Genomic DNA, 14,143 nt, shown 5'->3' with positions numbered 1-14,143 from the left:
TGCCCATCCTCTTTTGTCAGACACCTGGATCTGTCTCAGAAGCAGCAGATTTGAAAGAAGTGTTAGGAACCACATTGAGACAATTTCAGAGCTAACTTCTGAAAGTTGCCTTGTCCCTTCCATTGTGAGTGGTCTGTGATAACAGTCAAGGAATGGGTTCTGGATGTCATCACCCATGCCTGCACCAGCCACTTTCATTCTTTGCCTGCTACCCAGGAACCTTCCTCGTCCCTCTTCAGGTTTCTTTCTCACAAGAGACTATTGTAAAAAGAAGTGACCTTGTTGCTGCTTCTAGGGCATGGTCTATATGGGGGGGGGGGAGGAAAGGGGAGTTACGCAACTTCAGCTATGAGAATAGTGTAGCTGAAGTCGAAGTATCTTAGATTGACTTACCTCTTGTCCTCACAGCACGGGCTCGACGGCCGCAGCTCCCCCGTCGACTCTGCTTCCTCCTCTCGCCCTGGTGGAGATCTGGAGTTGACGGGGAGCATGTTCAGGGATTGCTACCCGCCAATCCGGCGGGTAGTGTTGATGTATCCTAGGAATCGTACAGGGGGTGCTGTAAGAGTTCAGGAGAAGAAACTTCTCCAGTTATTTCTTGATTCAGAAAAAGAAAGGGTGTCTCTGTCCTGTCATAGACCCGAGGAGAATGAATAGAAAAATACATGGCCTCAGATTCAGGCTGATAACTGTCGCCTCTATCTCTTTAGGCTCAGGAGTGGTTTGTGGCTCTCAACTTACAGGATCCATAGTGGACCCTTCATTCTGTTTACCTCAGACCATTTCTCCAATTTGTCCAGATCATTTTGAATTATGACCCTGTCCTCCAAAGCAGTTGCAATCCCTCCCAGTTTGGTAGCACCTGCAAACTTAATACGCGTACTTTCTATGCCAATATCTAAGTCGTTGATGAAGATATTGAACAGAGACGGTCCCAAAACAGATGCCTGCGGAACCTCATTTGTTATACCTTTCCAGCAGGATTGGGAACCACTAATAACTACTCTCTGAGTATGGTTATCCAGCCAGTTATGCACCCACCTTATAGTAGCCCCATCTAAGTTGTATTTGCCTAGTTTATTGATAAGAATATAATGTGAAACCATATCAAATGCCTTTCTAAAGTCTAGGTATACTACATCCACCACTTCTCCCTTATCCACAAGACTCATTATCCTATCAAAGAAAGCTGTCAGATTGGTTTGACATGATTTGTTCTTTACAAATCCATGTTGGTTATTCCCTATCACCTTACCACCTTCCAAGTGTTTGCAGATGATTTCCTTAATTACTTGCTCCATTATCTTCCCTGGCACAGAAGTTAAACTAACTGGTCTGTAGCTTCCTGGGTTGTTTTTATTTCCCTTTTTATAGATGGGCAATATATTTGCCCTTTTCCAGTCTTCTGGAATCTCTCCTATCTCCCATGATTTTCCAAAGATAATAGCTAGAGGCTCGGATACCTCCTCTATTAGCTCCTTGAGTATTCTAGGATGCATTCCATCAGGCCCTGGTGACTTGCAGGCATCTAACTTTTCTAAGTGATTTTTAACTTGTTCTTTTTTATTTTATCTTCCAAACCTACCCCCTTTCCATTAGCATTCACTATGTTAGGCATTCCTTCAGACTTCTCGGTGAAGACCGAAACAAAGAAGTCATTGAGCATCTCTGCCATTTCCAAGTTTCCTATTACTGTTTCTCCCTCCTCATTGAGCAGTGGGCCTATCCTGTCCTTGGTCTTCCTCTTGCTTCTAATGTATTGATAAAAAGTCTTCTTGTTTACCTTTATTCCTGTAGCAAGTTTGAGCTCATTCTGTGTCTTTGCCTTTCTAATCTTGCCCCTGCATTCCTGTGTTGTTTGCCTATATTCATCCTTTGCAATTGTCCTAGTTTCCATTTTTTATGACTCCTTTTTTAGATCATGCAAGATCTCGTGGTTAAGCCAAAGTGGTCTTTTGCCACATTTTCTATCTTTTGTACCCAGTGGAATAATTTGCTTTTGGGCCCTTAATAGTGTCCCTTTGAAATGCTGCAAATGCTCCTCAGCTGTTTTTTCCCTCAGTCTTGATTCCCATGGGACCTTACCTATCAGCTCTCTGAGCTTACCAAAATCCACCTTCCTGAAATCCATTCTCTATTTTGCTGTACTTCCTTCTACCCTTCCTTAGAATTGTGAACTCTATGATTTAATGATACTTTCACCCAAGCTGCCTTCCACTTTCAAATTCTCAATGAGTTCCTCCCTATTTGTTAAAATCAAATCTAGAACAGCTTCTCCCCAGTAGCTTTTTCAACCTTCTGAAATAAAAAGTTGTCTGCAATGCAGTCCAAGAACTTATTGGATAGTCTGTGTCCCGCTGTGTTATTTTCCCAACATATATCTGGATAGTTGAAGTCCGCCATCACCACCAAATCTTGGGCTTTGGATGATTTTATTTATTTAAAAAAAGCCTCATCTACCTCTTCCACCTGGTTAGGTGGCCTGTAGTAGACTCCTAGCATGACATCACCCTTGTTTTTTACCCATTTTAGCCTAACCCAGAGACTCTCAACACTTCCATCTCCTATGTCCATCTCCACCTCAGTCCAAGTGTGTACATTATTAATATATAAGGTAACACCTCCTCCCTTTTCCCCCTATCTTTCCTGAACAAGCTGTACCCATCCACACCAACATTCCAATCATGTGTATTATCCCACCAAGTTTTGGTGATGCCAACAAGCCATAGTTGTATTTATTTATTAGCACTTCCAGTTCTTCCTGCTTATTACCCATACGTCTCGCATTTGTATATAGGCATCTAAGATACTGATTTGATCTTGCCTCCCAGTTTTGCCCTGACCCTCCTTTCTCTCTGCCATTATAGCCCACGCTCCCTCCTATTTCTGACCCATCTCCCAGGTCTCCATGTTCTCCACTTACCTGTGGGCTTTGCTCACCTGTCCCTGTCGAACCTAGTTTAAAGCCCTCCTCACTAAGTTAGCCAGTCTGTGTCCAAACAGGGTCTTTCCCCTCCTCGAAAGGTGAACACCATCTCTGCCTAGCAGTCCTTCCTGGAATAGCATCCTGTGGTCGAGGCGACACCATCTTTGCAGCCAGGCATTCACCTCCACGATGCACCTGTCTCTGCCCGGGCCCCTACCTTTGACAGGAAGGATTGAAGAGACTACCACCTGTGCTCCAAACTCCTTCACCTGTACTCCCAGAGTCCTGTAGTCACTCTTGATCTGCTCAGTGTCACACCTTGCAGTATCATTTGTGCCCACATGGATGAGTAGCATGGGGTAGTAGTAAGAGGGCTGGATAATCCTCGACAATACTTCCGTAATGTCTCGGATATGGGCCCCTGGCAGGCAGCATACCTTCTGAGATGAAATGTCAGGGTGACAGATGAGCACCTCCGTCCCCCTCAGCAGAGTGTCTCTGACCACCACTACCCTACGTTTCCTGTTCAGCACTGGTGAGGCCACACCTGGAGTATTGCGTCCAGTTTTGGTCCACCCACTACAGAAGGGATGTGGACAAATTGGAGAGAGTCCAGCAGAGGGCAACAAAATGATTAGGGGGCTGAGGCACATGACTTATGAGGAGAGGCTGAGGGAACTGGGGTTATTTAGTCTGCAGAAGACAAGAGTAAGGGGGGATTTGATAGCGCCTTCAACTACCTGAAGGGGGCTTCCAAAGAGGATGGAGCTAGGCTGTTCTCAGTGGCAGCAGATGATAGAACAAGGAGCAATGGTCTCAAGTTGCAGTGGGGGATGTCTAGGTTGGATATTAGGAAACACTATTTCACTAGTAGGGTGGTGAAGCACTGGAATGGGTTACCTAGGGAAGTGGTGGAATCTCCAGCCTTAGAGGTTTTTAAGGTCAGGCTTGACAAAGCCCTGGCTAGGATGATTTAATTGGTGTTGGGCCTTTTTTGAGCAGGGGATTGGAGTAGAAGACCTCCTGAGGTCTCTTCCAAACCTAATCTTCTATGATTCTATGATCCTAAGCTTGGTGCAGCTTATGAGAAAGGCTAAGTTTATGTCCATAACATTTTCCACTTCAGCCCCATGGTGACATGGCTGGAGTTGTGATCTGGCCGCAAGGCCCTGACACCTCCAAGCTGCCATGTGCAACAGCGGGGCCACGGCAGCTCCGAGCCACCACTTGCAGAGGGGGCTGGATCCCCCATTCTCCTCCCCTCCCACAGCAGGGCTGGGGCTTAGCCCCATTTTGTCACAGGGACAGGTCATGGACTTCTGTGAATTTTGGTTTATTGCCCATGATCTGTCTGTGACTTCTACTAAAAATAACTGTGTCAAAAATCTGAATCTTACTAATGATAGAATAACCACCAGTTTGAGGGTAATTCTGCCCTATTTCTCAGCAGTTTGTCCTGAATCTTGTATTCTCAGCTGTGACCACTGAGGCACCGTGATAGTAAGACCTTGCCCAGTTTACATACAAGTACTCTTGAGAGCAGTGTCCATCCCTGGAGTGATTTCCTGCCTCCCCAAAGGGTGTTGGTGCTGGTCAGGGGTGGGAGCATTGTCTCAAGTGTGTGGACTAGGATCTGAGATCTCTTTAATGAGCCCTGCCCTCCTCTCCCTCCCTGTCTGACACAGAGTTGCTTGATAACATAGCCCTTAAAAAGTCCCTTCCCTTTTCCACCATCTACTTTTCTTTTTCCCTCTAGTTCTCCCTCCTCACTTTATTACTAGGGTGTATTCTGGCAGTACCCACAGCATGAGAGGCACTGTCCACAGCCACAGGAAGACGCCACCCTACCCCCCAAAGAGCTTAGATTGTAATCTCTTTGGGGCAGGGGCTGTTTTTTATGATACGTGTGCGTGCGCCATGCCTAGCATAATGGTTTTGATTCAGGGCCTGATTCTCGATAGAGCCTCTAGGTTGGGATAGGCAACCTATGGCACGTGTGCTAAAGGTGGCACGCGAGCTGATTTTCAGTGGCACTCACACTGCCCGGGTCCTGGCCACCGGTCCGGAGGGCTCTGCATTTTAATTTAATTTTAAATGAAGCTTCTTAAACATTTTAAAAAACGTATTTACTTTACATACAACAAGAGTTTAGTTTTATATATTATAGACTTATAGAAAGAGACCTAAAAACATTAAAATGTATTACTGGCATGCAAAACCTTAAATTAGAGTGAATAAATGAAGACTTGGCACACCACTTCTGAAAGGTTGCCGACCCCTACTCTTGGTGCTACCAGAAAACAAATAATGTCAAACTATTCCCCTTTCAACCATGTCCTCACTAAAGGAATTGGGCATATTTGGCATCAATTGTTCCTCTTAGCATAACTGTTGTACCACTCCTTCCGTCATGCTAAGTCATGCTTACTAGCTTAGGCTTCTCCTGGGTTAACCACAACTTTGTTTGAACAAAGTCAGCTTCAGCTGTGCTATTGTCTGTGTGGACAGAGGCCAGCATTATGTGCAAACAAACCAGGCAATTACTCCTCCAAGGGCAGTGTGACAGGGTGCCCATACAAATGCCACACTAGCCAAGCAAGTGTTAACAAGCTGCAGTGGGCTCAATCAGCCTTGTCCTGGCTAAACTTGCAGCAGGTGCCAGGCTTGGAGGGAGGGTTTTAAAGGGGAGAGCACAGTTGGAGGCTTGCTCTTCAACTCTCATTTGGTGAAAAGTTTGGCTGGGCCCAGAACTTATTAATTCTGCTTCCTATCAGAGCATCTCTGAGGGGAGGTAGGCCTGACACAGGCCTAATGTTTGTTTTTTGTCATCAGGGACTTCCCTGGCACGTGTGCTGAAGGTGGCACGCGAGCTGATTTTCAGTGGTGCTGAGGAAGTCTGTTGAAGGCAGGGTCCTGCCTGAAAGGGGTGACAGCTAACCAGAAGTCCTCCTGATTCCTTACATCTGAAGACTCAGTGATGGTTTCTTGCAAACAGGCAAATGATACGTCACAGGCAAAGTTCCCTTTAATTTTTTCCATCCATGTGCAGAATGAATTTTGTTATGTAAACCAAATTATCGAGGTGATGTGCGCCACCAGTAGAAACAAAAAACCTAGATATAGTATATATTTTTGAAAAGTTACCATAGGGTTAATTACTCCAGCCAGGACAGGACAGGCATTCTAGAACTCGCTACTCAAAGAATTAAATTTAAGCCTAAGAAAGAAATAAAAATGATGAAATGCATAGACTAGTCAAAAAACTCAATAGCACTTTAAAAGAATAAAATTACAGAGAATATATAAAAGCAGCAAAGAGTCTTGTGGCACCTTATAGACTAACAGACGTTTGGGAGCATGAGCTTTCGTGGGTGAATACCCACTTTGTCGGATGCATGAGAATATATGTGCATTGCAGGAAGTATCAAGAAGTAAAAACAACAATAATACAAGTATGTGTTGCGAGGTGAATGTGAAAGCGTGTGTGTGTGTATATGTGACACAGAGGCACTGTGTGTATGTGTGTGTGTGAGACAGAGATACGCATTGCCCCTTTAAGTATGTTCACAGCCTGGGAGGACTCCCCCCACTGGACTGCAGTTGCCCTGGGGCATCCTTCAGGTAATCAGTATTGCTAACTCTCAGGCTCTATGGTGCTGTTCCTTCAAGCTCTGGTGTGTATACACTGGCACAGGAGGATGGTATTGAGGAAGAAGTGTGTATATACAGCATTCCCTTGAGTTCTGGGAGAAGGGGAACGGCTTCCTCCCATTGTGAATTATTGTCAGGGAGCTAAAATGTAAAGCATCCATACACCCAAAATGTGGAGTCCTGGCTGAGTGACAGCTCTGAGTGACAGTAGTGAGACCATTCCTGGGCAACATGGATCCAGGGTGGGAGAACACATCTCCTAGACTGCATTCCTCACTGAAAGGGGCCTTTTTTTCTCTTTTTCTACAGAGGACCCAGCCCTCTCTCTCTACCAGAGGCAGCTCTGTGGAGGGTACTGTCATTCTAGTATTTACACATCAATTTACAGTGTTATGACTCTATATTCACAATAGAAAAAGATAGAAATTCAGGGATTGTTTTAATTAAAGCGCAGAAAATGGCAAATGCAGCCCAAATGGTGGAGCCTCACTAAAATTCTGAGTGCTACTGTTTTTTCTCAGCCTTATGATTTGCTGCTGTACGTTGCTCTTTTAAGTAGATTGGCACTCAAAGCAGCCACAGCAGCAGCAGCCACCAGCAAGCTCCCTCTGTCCCACTCCTGAGCCCTGTCGCGTCCCCCTCCCCGTCTCTGCAGAGATGGGGTACAGGGGTGGGGGAAGGGGGACATCCTAACATCAGAGCACTCCTTCCCCCCCTACTCTGCATAGCAAGCAGGAGGCTCCTGGGAGCAGCTCCAAGGCAGAGGGCAGGAGCAGCACAGCAGCTGGGGGAGAGATACCAGAAGTGCCCGACACTCGATAGCTTGCTGGGTGGCCGCATGGCTGTACAGCTTACAGAGAATTTCGGTCACAGGCAGCCTCTCAGCTCATTAGCAACTTCTTGGGCTACTTATCTAAGCTGTACTGGTTGAGGGCCAACCTGTAGTGAATCAGCCTAGCTGTGGAGATGACCCAGTGCACACATGGGCCCCAGTTGTAAGCTGCTTCCATAGTGACTGACTTCTGCTGGTGACTGATCTGCTCTGAACAATGACACATTATGTGAACAAGCTGCCATCTCGCCAGGTACTACAGAACTTCAGCAGCTCTGGGAGAACCAGCAGGTGTAGGGTGGCATTTCCCAGTAACTTGCACAACTGGACTTTCACCAACTTAGATATTGATGCCAGGAAAACAATAAAGGTCTGAAGGAGACTTTCTAGTAGATCAAAGACAGCAGTAAATCTAGGAGTGGGCAGAAGATGTGCCCATTCTACAAGATGGAACTCGGTAATGAAAATTTTCCCTACATAGGATTCTACTGCTGTGAGAGAAAAACTCTCTCCTCCTCCAATTCCTTTGGGTAGCAATGAGCTGTCTGGAAGACTGTTCAAAGTTACCCATAATGCTCTGTGTCTTGAGCAGCACTGGGTATTCTAGGACATATATACTCAGAAGGCTTTGCTGCTGACTCAAGGCAGGTCTACACTAGTGGGGGGATCAATCTAAGATATGCAACTTCAGCTACGTGAATAGCGTAGCTGAAGTCGAAGTACCTTAGATCGAATTACTTACCGTCCTCACGGCGCGGGATCGACGTCTGCAGCTCCCCATGTCGACTCCGCTACTGTCGTTCGCGTTGGTGGAGTTCCGGAGTCGACAGGAGCGCGTTCGGGGATCGATAGATCGCGTCTAGATGAGACGCGATCTATCGATCCCCGAGAAATCGATTGCTACCCGCCGATCTGGCCGGTAGTGAAGACGTACCCTCAGTTGAGCAAAGTGATAGTGTTAAGTCAGGGTAAAACACAAGCTCACTGAAAACGGGCACTAGTGTAAAGTGTGGGTTTGCTGAATCATGTCAATTACAGTCGATGCAACTCCTTTGGCAGGATGGAGCTGAACAAGCTCCCACATAGCGTGAAAATGTTTATTTAGATTTATTCATCATGTTTACAAGCAGGAAGACCCATACTTTACCCAAAAGAGATTACAATCTAAAATAGAAAAGAACACAGACAGAATTAGGACAATATTTCAAGGCAGTGATAGTGAGGATAAAATAAAACAGAGTGGCTGCTGTTCCCACTCCTAAAGCCCCTTTTCTTTCGGGGGGCCTGAACCCCACATCCTTGTTTCAAAGACTTACTGTCTTTATCTTAATGCTTTACTTGTATTAGAGTGGTGCTAGGAGACCTAGTCATGGCCCAGGACTCCATTGTGCTAGGTGCTGTACAAACACAGAACAAGATGACCATCCCCATTTCTGAGCCCCAGAGAGAAGCAAAGGGTGAAGCATGTGAAGGAAAATTAATGGGTTTTTAAAAAATAAACATCATTCCAGGAATCAAACTTTCCCAGCAATCCTCATCTCCTACTAGCCAGGCTTTCTCATTTCCCCAAATCTGCTAGCCTTCAGGGGCTTCATAGTTTTTTGTTTGTTTTTTTGTCGGTTTTGTGGCAGCTGCTGTAATTGGAATGTCACAAGGTGCTGCTGCTGCTGCTGCTTATTTATGCAGATAGGCATCAAGCCAGAGCTCTCCAGAATCCTTCAGAGAGCTGCAGGAGAGAGAGAGGGGAACCCATTAATCATAATAATGGTTGTGCTACATCAGCCCACTAGCTGGACCACTGCTCTATTTTAATTGAGCAGTTCCTAACTTTTGAGTGCTTGACTATGCCACCTTAACATTCTTTTAACATGGTGTTTTTAAATACAATTTGATATATTTTTGCATATCCCGTCTTATCTGTCTCCTGTTCTTTTAATCTTTCTTCACATAGAAGTTTTTCCATGCCTTTAATCTCATGTCTCTGAACCAAATTTACTTCTGTTATATGCTTTTTGAGATGGGGTTACCAGCAGTGAGTACAATGCTCGAGGTGAGGGCTTTCCATTAATTTAAACAGTGGCATAATAATTTCAGCATTCTCTATCCCATTCCTTGTGGATCTTAACATTTGTGTTCTTTTTTGTCTGCTGCTTCATGTTGAGCAGAATTCTCCATTGAGTTATCCACAATGATACCCGAGTCTCTCTTGAATTGCTGGAAGTTAATTTAGAAACCAACAAAGGTGTATGAATATTTCAAATTATTCTTGCCACTGTGCATTATCTTGCAGTTGTCAACATTAAGTTTCATCTGCAATTGTGTTACCTAGTCACCAATCTTTCTTAGGTTCCAAAGTCTTCCCTGGTCTTGGCTGAATTAAATACATTTGTCATCTGCAAACTATACCACCTCTCTGCTCCCTCCTTTGACAGAGCTTTAATAAATATATTAAACAAGGTGCTAATACCAATGGCTCTTATGATAACCCACACCTATCCTCTTTTTTGCCATGATAAAAAAGGACAGTTTTCCCACCTCTTTTTTTTCTGGCTTGTAGCTAGTTTCTGAACAGTGACAGTACTTTGCTTCTTATCCAGGGCTGGCTCCAGACCCCAGCGCGACAAGCGTGCGCTTGAGGCGGTGTCCTGCGGGAGGGCGGCAGGTGGTCCCGCGGCTCCAGTGGACCTCCCGCAGACGTGCCTGCGGAGGGTCCGCTGGTCCCGTGGCTTCGGTGGAGCACCCGCAGGCATGCCTGCGGGAGGTCCACCGGAGCCACGGGACCAGCGGACCCTCCGCAGGCACGTCTGCAGGAGGTCCACCGGAGCCGCGGGACCGGCGACCGGCAGAGCGCCCCCCGTGGTGTGCCGCCGTGCTTGGGGCGGCGCAAATCCTAGAGCCGCCCCTGTTCTTATCCCAAAAAAAATGTCTCTTCAGGAAAGGTATAACAGGTTTCCCTAATGCTGTCCCTGCCTGTATACCTCCTTCCTTATTTAGAGGATCCCTCTAGGGGTCAAAGGGCAATTCTTTCGACAGTCTATTGCATCCTATGCATTTCTGCTGACATTATCAAGAAGAAGGCAAAACAGGGCCAGTTGTTAGGGTAAGTTTTGTGATGCAGACACCTGTCCAGTAAGAACTAAAATTAGAATCCTACCAGCAACTCTCACCCAGGCTGTCAGCTGATAACTAGTCATTACCAATGACTTAGTTCTTAGAAATCTGCAGTTAGATTTTACTTAGTGATTGAGAGGTGAAAGGCTCCCTGTGACACTTTCAGGGCCCTGACCCAGTATCTATCACATCTCCTCACTATTTCATACTGTGCACCTCTCCTCCCATTTGCTATGCTGTGGACGCCACTCATCTGCCAGTGCACTGAATTTTCCAGATTAGTACTTACTGCACAATGTCTGCAAAGGCAGTGAGGAGCGGCTTGCAGTGGTACTCAATGCTGTGCTTGGCACACAGGGACTTCACCAGGGGGGCCACCTTCCAGTAATTGTATGGAGGCATTGTGGGGAAAAGGCTGTGAAAAGAGAATGAGAAGTTTAAATAGGATTCACACCCTTTCCCAGTGCCCCAGATGGATCTCTCCCCTCTCCAGGAACCTGAACTGGTCATTTCTCCCCCATAGGGTTTTTGTTCCTTCTCCAAGGCCCCACAGAAACAGGTGCCCCACAGAAACGCCATCTTTCCTCAGAACTCCAAGTCAACTGATTTCCCCAGAAGGATCCTACTATCCTTCCCACTGGGAAACACTCACTGATTCCCCATAGGGTTCCTGTCCCTGGGTGGGGGCCCAGACTCACTGATGCTCAATTTGGAAGTTCTGATGCCCAGTGAACCAATCATTGAACAGGGACTGATCCACGTTGCATGTTGCCTGGAGCTGGAGGAGGAAGAGAGAAAAGTGAGTGCAGTCTCATTTCTCATCTCTCTGGATGGCGGGAGAGAGGGTGCAAACTCTTCCCTCCACTTTTCTCTAACATGAGCAGAACCAACTGGGAATGGAGACCAAAATCTTTCATTAGCAAGACAATAAGACCAGGTCAGAGTGAGAATGGCATCCTGGGATATGGATGGTTATTGCCTTGTCCAGCTCCTGTCTCAGATGCGAACTAGTGCTGTGTGCTGTGAAAGTAGAATGAATTATATTGTAAAAATAAGAATGGATTAAAGAAATGCTGTATGTACCTTTAAGTAGAAATAAGAAATGTTAAAATACAGGTATCAGGAAAAGAAACATTAAGGCATAAACAATGAGTCCACTTAAGCTAATGGTGAAACATTAACCGGAGATTGGTAAAAGTTAGTAAGGAAATTATCGATGTATGTCTAGCCTCAAGTAAACTTGTCAATTCTGCTTCCTTTGTTATCTTGTTAAGTTCACTCCCTTTTATCTGTATAAATAAGATAGTTTGTGTCTTGCATGGTGCTCACATTATCTGGGTGTTATTAGCAGAGCACTGTGCTAATAAAACAGAGTGATCTGACAAATTGTGAGTCCTGAGTCTGACTTTGACAGTGCTCACTATGAGGACCAGCATAGTTCTCTTCCCCTCTTCCCAAACGGGTCCATGTGCCAGGAGAAGGAGAGAGATTATAAGAGTTTCCTGAATAGAGGAAATTCCACATGGATGCCCCAGATCAGGCACCTTCTTTCAGCCAGTTTCTCATCTTTACATCCAGCATCCTGCAGTCTCCATGTTCTATTAGAAAAGGGAATTGGTCTGTTATGAAAGTGTAAAGCCTGAGTTGTCATAGGTCTGTTTTCTGTGTAATTTGTTTGCTTTTCCTTACTATTTCATTTTTGAGTCTATGATTTTTTCCCCCTATTAAATAAACGTTTTCTTTGTTACCTGAAGCAGATCTCAAGTGAGCAAACTGAGTGGGAGCTGTTTTTATACCTTCAGGAGTGAGAAATGAGAAGGGAAAAGTCTGAGTGTCTGGTATTTAAGAACTCAGAGTAGGGTGGGGTGGGTTTGGGGAGACTTGGGACCAGAAGGGCTTTTGGGGTCACCTGCAAGGAGTAATGAGGCTGCTGGAAGCCAGGGTGAGACCTTTATGCTTGTGGGCTGGCCACTGGTGCAAGGGCTCTGAGGCATAGCTGCTTAGCATTAAAGCATCCAAAGGTACAAGGTGGATGGTGAGAGAAGCCCTTACTGGACTGGGTGATGACCAAAAGTCACATCCTCCTCCTTTATTCCAAGCCATCATATATCCCTCCCTGCCGCAGCCATGAGTTTCTTACTGGCCCCCAATCCCTTGGCATCCCAAATGCTTCCTGTGCGTTTGTACCCCTAGCCTGGAATTCACTTCCATAGAGGCACAGATTGTGAGAGGGGAAGGATTGTACCTGAGTAGAGAACCAGTCCAGGTTCTTATCATAATCAATGTTCATAGGGATGTGGCTCATGAATGACACCCAGACAAACCAGATACTCTCCAGGACCCTGTGCAGACAAACAAACACAAGGCAGTCACTGATCCTGTGCCTGCATAAGCCACTAAAACATTACACACCACCACCACAACTGGCATGTAATAATCCCATGTACCCATGCCAGCAACTATTGAGTAAAATGTCTGCCTAAACTGTCAGACTCCAGCAGGAGTGCCATTTTCAGGGCTCTAGACCTCCTGCAAGTTTCAAACCTGAGGTCTGCTCACAGAGCACACCCTAGCCCCAGAAGGGGCTCTTAACTGCAACACAGCTTGAGGTATGGAACGTGATGAGTTCTGTGTTGCTCCCAGCTTCAGTGCTGCTCTTCTTTCTTCCTTGTGTCAGGATCCTGAACTCAACCATCTCATGGTCACTGCCTCCCAGGTTCCCATCCACTTTTGCTTCCCCTACTAATTCTTCCCATGAGAACCAGGGCCTGTGATCTAGTAACTTCAGTTTGTTGCTGGAAAAAAAGCCTTGTCTACCTCATCCCTCTGGTCTGGCGGTCTATAGCAGACTCCCACCACAACATCACCCTTGTTGCTCACACTTCTAAACTTAATCCAGAGACTCTCAGGTTTTTCTGCAGTTTCATACCGGAACTCTGAGCAGTCATACTGCTCCCTTACATACAATGCAACTCCCCCACCTTTTCTGTCCTTCCTGAACAGTTTATATCCATCCATGACAGTACTCAGTCTGGAGTACTTGTGGATAGTTCTCTGAAAACATCTGCTCAGTGTGCAGTGGCAATCAAAAAAGTTAACAGAATATTGGAAATCATTAGGAAAGGGATAGATAATAAGACATAAAATATCATATTGTCTCTATATAAATGAACACCACATCTTGAATATAGCATGAAGATTTAGTCACCCCATCTCAAAAAAGATATATTGGATTTGGAAAAGGTACAGAGAAGGGCAACAGACATTATTAATGGTATGGAACATCTTCCGTATGAAGAGAGAATAAAAAAACTGGGACTTTTCAGCTTGGAAAAGAGATGAGTAAGGGAGGAGATGATAGAAGTCCAATGACTGGTGTGGAAAAATTGAATGGCCATTCTAATATTCATATATAGTACCCAGATTTAGCGTCCCACCCCCTGTAACTCACTAGACCCCACTCCCCTCCCAGAGCTGAGTAGAACCCAGAAGTCATGACAGGGTCTCTCTCGTTGCAGAATTAGCAACAAAGTAAGAATATATATTACCATTTTAAACCTAACTAGTGTCCTTAAGTGATTCGCCACAAGATGTCAGAGCATGTTAGTATTAGAGCTGATTGG

At 45.5% G+C, this 14,143-nt stretch overlaps 1 protein-coding gene across 4 annotated transcripts in view; it reads right to left on the bottom strand.

The window, feature by feature from the left end:
• Positions 1 to 8,408: 8,408 nt before the first annotated feature.
• Positions 8,409 to 14,143, bottom strand: part of LOC120403578 (acyl-CoA (8-3)-desaturase-like) — a 41,650-nt gene continuing 35,915 nt past the window's right edge. For 3 of the 4 annotated variants that reach the window (XM_039534828.1, XM_039534830.1, XM_039534831.1), the window contains 4 exons: positions 12,766 to 12,862; positions 11,219 to 11,298; positions 10,810 to 10,935; positions 9,330 to 9,623 (listed from right to left, as the gene is read on the bottom strand). In XM_039534828.1, coding sequence (XP_039390762.1) covers positions 9,500 to 9,623; positions 10,810 to 10,935; positions 11,219 to 11,298; positions 12,766 to 12,862 — 427 coding nt within the window. In that variant the 3' untranslated portion in view covers positions 9,330 to 9,499. Of the gene's footprint in view, positions 9,136 to 9,329; positions 9,624 to 10,809; positions 10,936 to 11,218; positions 11,299 to 12,765; positions 12,863 to 14,143 lie in introns of those variants that run through there. The other variant, XM_039534829.1, reaches the window with a different exon arrangement.

This window comes from Mauremys reevesii, linkage group 4, assembly GCF_016161935.1.
Source record: "Mauremys reevesii isolate NIE-2019 linkage group 4, ASM1616193v1, whole genome shotgun sequence".
Taxonomy (NCBI): Eukaryota; Metazoa; Chordata; order Testudines; family Geoemydidae; genus Mauremys; species Mauremys reevesii.
The sequence above is the reverse complement of the archived record's forward strand: the minus strand, read 5'-3'. Positions and strand labels throughout refer to the sequence as shown.